This window comes from Orycteropus afer, unplaced genomic scaffold, assembly GCF_000298275.1.
Source record: "Orycteropus afer afer isolate SDZICR_OR568_19922 unplaced genomic scaffold, OryAfe1.0 scaffold00034, whole genome shotgun sequence".
NCBI lineage: Eukaryota > Metazoa > Chordata > Mammalia > Tubulidentata > Orycteropodidae > Orycteropus > Orycteropus afer.
Window position 1 is genome coordinate 16,908,316 of NW_006921621.1, and position 7,254 is coordinate 16,915,569.

At 42.3% G+C, this 7,254-nt stretch overlaps 1 protein-coding gene across 1 annotated transcript in view; it reads left to right on the forward strand.

Moving 5' to 3' along the window:
- MED20 (mediator complex subunit 20) overlaps window positions 1-4,588 on the forward strand; it is a 21,118-nt gene extending 16,530 nt beyond the window's left edge. The window contains exon 4 of the mRNA XM_007936258.2: window positions 4,373-4,588. Coding sequence (XP_007934449.1) covers window positions 4,373-4,588 — 216 coding nt within the window. The remainder of the gene's footprint in view (window positions 1-4,372) is intronic.
- Window positions 4,589-7,254: the final 2,666 nt, after the last annotated feature.

Genomic DNA, 7,254 nt, shown 5'->3' on the forward strand with positions numbered 1-7,254 from the left:
AGAGTTGTGTCATCTGCATATCACAGGTTGTTAATGAGTCTTCTTCCAGTCCTGATGCCACATTCTTCTTCATGTAATTCAGCTTCTCAGATTATTTGCTCAGCATACACGTTGAATAAGTATGGTGAAAGGGTACAACCTTGACGCACTCCCTTCTTGATTTTGAACCATGCGGTTCTGTTCAGAACCCCTTGTTCTGTTCGAACAACATTCTCCTGATCTATGTACAGGTTCCTCATGAGTACAATCAAGTGTTCTGGAATTCCCATTCTTCTCAATGTTATACATAATTTGTTAGGATCTACACAGTCAAATGCTTTTGCATAGTCGATAAAACATAAGTAAACATCTTTCTGGTATTTGCTTTCAGCTAAGATCCATCTGACATCAGCAATGATATCCCTCATTCCACATCCTCTTCTGAATCCAGCTTGCATTGCTAGAAGCTCTCTATCAATAGATAGATAAAAACCTGCAACGGTTTTTGAATTGTCTTCAGTAAGATTTTACTTGCATGTGATATTAATGATACCAAACCAAACCAAACTCATTCCTGTCGAGTCCAGTCCGACTCATAGCAACCCCTCCTTGGGTTTCTGAGGCGATATCACTATGGAAGTAGATTGTCCAATCTTCCTTCTGAGGAGTGCTTGGTGGGTTTGAACTGCCAACCTTCTGGTTAGCAGTCAAATGCCTTAGGCACTATGCCCCCAGAGCTCCTGATATTAATGATATTGTTTGATAATTTCCACATTCTGTGGGATCACTTTTCCTTGGAATGGGTGCAAATATGGATAGTTGGCCAGGTAGCTATCTTCCGAATTTCTTGGCATAGCCAAGTGAGTACCTCCAGCGGGGCATCTGTTTCTTGAAACATCTCAATGGGTATTCCGTCAATTCTTGGAGCCTTGTTCTTCACCAATTCCTTCAGTGCAGCTTCAACTTTTTTCTTCAATAGCACTGGTTCTTGATCATACACCATTTCCTGAACAGCGACAATTCTTTTTGGTATGGTGACTCTGTATTCCTTCCATCTTTTGATGCTTCCTGCATTTTTCAATGTTTTTCCCATAGAATCTTTCAATATTGCAACTCAAAGCTTAAGTTTTTTGCTCAGTTCTTTAAGCTTGAGAAATGCTTAAAGAAAAGAAGAAGTGTGTTCTTCCCTTTTGGTTTTCTAACTCCAGGTCTTTGCACATTTCATTATAGTAATTGGCTTTGTCTACTCGAGCTGCTCTTTGAAATCTTCTGTTCAGCTCTTTTATCTTGTCATTTCTTCCATTTGCTTTAGCTGCTCTCCACTCAAGGGCAAGTTTCAGAATCTCTTCTGACATCCATTTTGGTCTTTTCTTCTTTTCTTGTCTTTTTAATGACCTCTGGCTTTCTTCATGGATGATATTCTTGATGTCATCTCACAATTCCTCTAGTTTTTGGTCATTGGTGTTCAGTGCATCAAATCTTCTTTAAATGGTCTCTAAATTCAGGAGGGATATTATCAAGGTTATATTTTGGCTTTCGTGGATTTGTTTTAATAGTCTTCAACTTCAGCTTGAACATCGTCTGTTCCACAGCTAGCTGGCCTTGTGTTGGCTGAAGATATTGAACTTCTCCATTGCCTCTTGCCACAGATGTAGTCAGTCTGATTCCTGTGTATTCCATCTATGAAGTTCGTGTGTATAGTCGTTGCTTATGTTGTTGAAAAAGGTATTTGCAATAAATATGTCATTGCTCTTGCAAAATTCTATCATGCAATCTCCAGTATTATTTCTATCACCAAGGTCATATTTTCCAATTACCGGTAACTCTTTGTTTCAAATTTTTGCATTCTAGTCACCAGTGATAATCAACACATCTTGATTGCATGTTCAGTGAATTTCAGACTACAAAATTGGTAGAAATCTTCAATTTCCTCATCTTTGGCTTTGGTGGTTGGTGTGTAAATTTGAGTAATAGTAGTATTAATTGGTCTTCCTTATAGGCATATGGATATTATCATATCACTGACAGCGTTGTACTTCAGGACAGATCTTGAAATACTCTTTGTGAAGGTGAATGCTACACCATTCCTCTTCAATTTGTCATTCCCAGCATAGTAGATCATATGATTGTGTGATTCAAAATGGCCAAAACCGGTCCATTTCAGCTCACTAATGCCTAGGATATCGATCTTTATGCGTTCCATTTCATTTTTGACAACTTCCAATTTTCCTAGATTCATACTTTGTACATTACATGTTCCATTAATGGCTGTTTGCATCTGTTTATACTCATTTTGAGTCATGCCACATCAGCCAATGGAGTTTCCAAAAGTTTTATTCTATCAATATTGTTAAGGTCATCTCTACTCTGAGTAGTTAGCTCTTCCCTAGTCAAACTTTGAGTGCCTTCCGACTTGATGGACTCATCTTCTGGCACCTTGGGCCCTGCCCTTAAAAATAGAGCCGCCCTCAAGTGAAAAGCATTCTCCAAGCCCTGGGCCTGTCTACCTTAGTCCCCAGACTTAACAAAGAGCTGCCCCCAAGCAAAAAGCAGCCCCTAGCCCTGGTCCCACTGGGCCCTGGCCTTACAGAGTTGCCCCAAAGCAAAGAGCAGCCCCGAAGCCCTGGGCCCGCCTACCTCAGGCCCTGGCCCCGCCTACCTCAGGCCCTGGCCGTAATAAACAGCCACCCCCAAGTGAAAAGCAGCCCCCATCCCCCAGAATTTAAGTAAGGACTTAAAATGTAGAGACATGGGGCTTCTATGAGTGGGAATTGATTGATTGGCAATGGGTTTGGTTTTTGGTTCTTTCCTCCTAGTTCGTTACATAGTTTCTGGGGTCTTAAAAACATGCAAGCAGCAGCTATCCAGGGCACAACAGTTGGTCTCTTTTTGCCTAAAGCAACAGAGAAAGGAGAGTCAGGAGTAGGAGAAAGTGGAATGTGTGGCTAATTGCCTAAGTTGTCTATGGACAGCTGCCTCCTCTGCCAGGAGACCAGAAGAAATGGATGGTGCCAGGCTATAGATTCTACAGAAGAATCTTTAATTAAATTGTTCAGTAATGGTAGCCCAGCACCATCCATTCTGTAGAAGAATCTTTGATCAAAAGGAGAATGCAGAACAGAATTTCAAATTCTCATGGACACCGTAGTTCTAGAGCCATCGAGTTTCGTTGAATCCCTGAAACTATTGCTCTGAGATAATCTTTAAACCTTAAACTAAAAACATCCCCAAAAGTCTTTAAACCAAACAGTAGTGTAGCTTAATTTAAAGAATGTGTACTTTGAGCACTGTGCTGTTTTAAGATCTGTCTATATGGGATCAAAGTGACAACAGCAACTGTAAACGTGAGATAGAAATCTTTGGGGGCAGTGTTTATGTTAATGGGGGAGGAACAACTCAGAAAAGGAGGATGAGAATGGTTACAAAACTTGAAGAATATAATCAATATCACTAAATTGTACATGTAGAAATGGTTGAATTGGTGTTAGGTTTTGCTGTGTATATTCTCAGCAACAACAAAAAATTTTAAAAAAATAAAGAGGTAGAAGCATGGGAACAGGTAGGTTGTAGGAAACATCCAAGATGTGGGAAAGGGCATTAGTGCAGTTTATTGCTCTGAAACTCCAGGAACCTCTAGGGCCACATTTCCTAACCCTTTTCAGCTTTGATACATTTTGGACTTGCCAAGACCTACTAGAAACCTCCTGTTTATTTATATTCTACATTTCTACCTTTGTAGTACAAACACACTCCAGCTATTTCTTTACCTGTTTGTTTTTATGGTTACGAATAATTTCCCTCTACCAATGTCTCTAATAAAAAACTAAGAGAGGAAGATGAGAAAATCTAAGGTGTATATCCTTTTGTCTCTGCCACATTGGTTGGGTAAAACTATTAAGGTCACAGCCTAGGCTAGGTGTACTTTGCCAGTAATGTTTGCTCTTGAAGAGAGTTATGGGCATATCTGTATATTTTGCTCTCTACTGGTCCCACACTCCCTGCCCACACACATACATATTCTTTCTTTCAGTTTTCTTTCCAAGAATTTTCCTGAATCTTCCTGTACTTGAATCTTTACTCAGAAAAGCAGAGACATAATCCTTAGATAATCTGAAGGGTCCTAGATCTGCCTATGGGCTTGTGGGAAGGCTGGGGGTTGGCACAAATCCAAGATGAGAATATCAAAGAAGATGCTTAATGGGAACACTACTGGGTGTGTCTAATTCCTCATATTTGGGTTGAATATTTTCTGTGTATCAGCACTGTGGTAGAAGGTATGTGTCTTTGGCTTAGGGTTGGGGAAGATGGGAGCAGGTGGCAGGAGATTCAAGAGATGCAAGAGACCTCACCCTTGCCCTCACTCACCCTCAGTCTCTATTCCTTTGGCCCCCAGGTGGAGTATGGTCCCTGTGTGGTAGCCAGTGACTGCTGGAGCCTGCTGCTCGAGTTCCTACAGAATTTTCTAGGCACCCACACGCCTGGGGCTCCCACGGTGTTTGGGAACAGACATGATGCTGTGTATGGTCCAGCAGATACTATGGTACAGTACATGGAACTCTTCAACAAGATCCGCAAGCAGCAGCAGGTGCCAGTGGCTGGGATTCGTTAGTGACTGGCAGCTGCCTGGCTGAGCTCTGACATCAAGGGGACTCCCCAGGAAGAGTAGGTAGTGCACCCTCAGGCTGTCAGCCCCCAGAAACTGGGGGCAGTCATGGAGGCTTCTGTCTGTCCTCCAGTTCCCAGCTGTGGCTTTTGTTCTGGGACTCCTCTACCCTGGGCCCTACACACAGCCTCCCAACAGCTGTCTCTCCCCAAGCCTTACTGGACTCAGCTTGTCCTGGAGAATGATAATTAGGAAAACTGGAGAAGTTTGGACCTTTTCTACTTTAGAAGAAAAGATAGGATAGGGGTGTCCCTGCCTAGTGTTGGTGGGGAAAGTAGTCTGTATCTCCAGCTGTTTAAGAATTTGGCATCACCCCACAAGTGGACAGGCTGCATTTTGTGTTTGGATTATGCTATAATAAAGGCCTCTTCCTTCACTCAAAGGGTGTGGCTGGGTCTGTGTCCTGGAGGTAGGATAGAAGGCAGAATTTTTGGGAGGCTCTCTTTTTCTGACCTGTTTGTTGGAGAGAATTGACTTCTGTAGAGTGTTACCTGAATCATTTGAAGTCTTTCTCTGGCATCTTTTCAATCTGTTGTGAATTATGTTAAACCATAGGGTAAGGTGGTAGAACAAAAAGAACCAAAAGTATAGTGACTCTTACCAGATAGAAGTTTATGTTTTCCTCCTAATAGTCCAGAGGCAGGCAGATGATCAAAGACAAATTTAACTATATAAGGTCATCAGGAACTCAGGGTTCCTACTATCTTGTTCAGCTAACACCGAGGGTGTTGTCCTTATCCACAGGTTAAAGCAGACTAATAAGTTACATGTTTGCTTTTCACTGGGGAAGAGACAGAGTGAAGGGGAAAAAAAAAAAATGTTTCATTTTTAAAGGATAGAATCTGGAGTTGTGCAAATCACTGTGGCCACGCTTTGCTGAAAAGGATCTGGAAAACGTAGCTGCTTATCTGGGTGGTCATATGCCCAGTTAAAACCCAGGGAATCTGTGACTAAAAGATGAAGGGGAATATGGATTTTGGGGCACAGTTGGTGGCCTCTGTTACACAGAGCTCAATGGATTTAACTAGGATTGCTCTTGGCTGTTATTTTGTAATTAATACCCTGTAACTAAGACATTTTTTTATGAGTTGTATTGGAGTAAGGGCTGATCCCAGAGTCACTTCCAAATTAGCTGGATTAGTGATACTAGGAAGTCAATTCCGTACCCCTCACCTAAATCTTGACCTTCCCCAGCCCTCAAAGCCAGCACTGGCATTGAAGCTGTTCCAGTTTTCATGTTCACAGACTTATGATAGACGGTTGACTCTGATTCACCCACTATACTGCATGAGCTCTTTCTCTTGGTCTCATTCATTTGAGCCTCTAGGCTGCTCATTGTACTCCCATTCATTCCCATTGCCTGCCCACCCCACTCAGAAATGTTAGAGAAATGTTCAGCCAGGCTGACACACTCAGAGATGACCTTAGGCAATCTGCTCAGGTACATACTGTAGTGTTGTCATCTGTAGCTACCCTCACAAGAGCAGAAACTGGGAAACTACAAGGACCTTGCCTATATGCCACCTTGGTACTTTTGCCAGAGCCATACAAAAATTTGCTAGCCTTGACTGTTGGCAGGACAGCTTTAAAGCTCATCTCCTTAGAGTCAATGTAAAAAGGTAAGATTGTGGCTCCCAGAGAGCTCATGCAGAGAGGTGAAGGTGGAGTCAGGACTGGACTTGAAACTCAGGGCTCCTGATTATCAGCATGTGCCAAAGTGGCACTGGACCTCTGTGGAGTGCCAGGTGGTTTCAGGTAGAATGTGGAAAATATTTTTATATTAGTACTTATGTCTTATTCTAAGGTATATTAGAGAAAAGTATAACCAGTACTTTATGCCTTGGGATAAGGGTAAGAAACATTGTATTCTATGAGACATCAGTCCATTTTTTTGTAACCATGGATGGTTCCTGCTGTGACTGTGCTTTCCTGTTTCCTCAGTGCTGTTGTGATTCTCTGTACCCCTGGTCCCATGATGCCTCCTGCTTGCTTTTGTCAGATCTTGAGCCTGAGCAGGAAACTGAGTATCAGGTAGCCTTACCTCCCTTCTTCTGCCAATTTATTGGCATCACTGCTCCACTGAAGGAAATACCTAGGGACTGGCCATTCCTCCCTACCACCAGATCTACCCTGACCCAATGTGTACAGTATTAATTCCTAAGGTTTCAGGGTGAGTCAGTAAGACTTTTCTCTCCAAATTCTAGAGGGTAAGGGGAACAGTTAGAAATTCCCACCTATGCATGTCTTTCAGGTGTCAAAAGTTGAGACTCTTAGAAATACACATATATAGAAGCCAAAGGGCTGGACAGTTTTGAGGACATTCATAGTAGATGTCAAGCCAGGCAGGACTGGTGTGTGGCCTTGCGGTTTCTAAGCCTAAACCTATAACTCCCAATCCCTCCTTTCCCTTGTCACAGCCTCCCTCCCGGTATCTATTGCTGTTTTAGTGGCTTAGGCTGCAGGCCCTGATCACTATTACCTGTGGAATGGCTTAACCAATTGTACTACAAATTTGTATAGCCCTTCTATTTTCTGTTTCATTGATTTCTGCTCGAATCTTGATTATTTCCTTCCTTCTGGTGACTGTGGGCTTTTCTTGCTGTTCTTTCTCT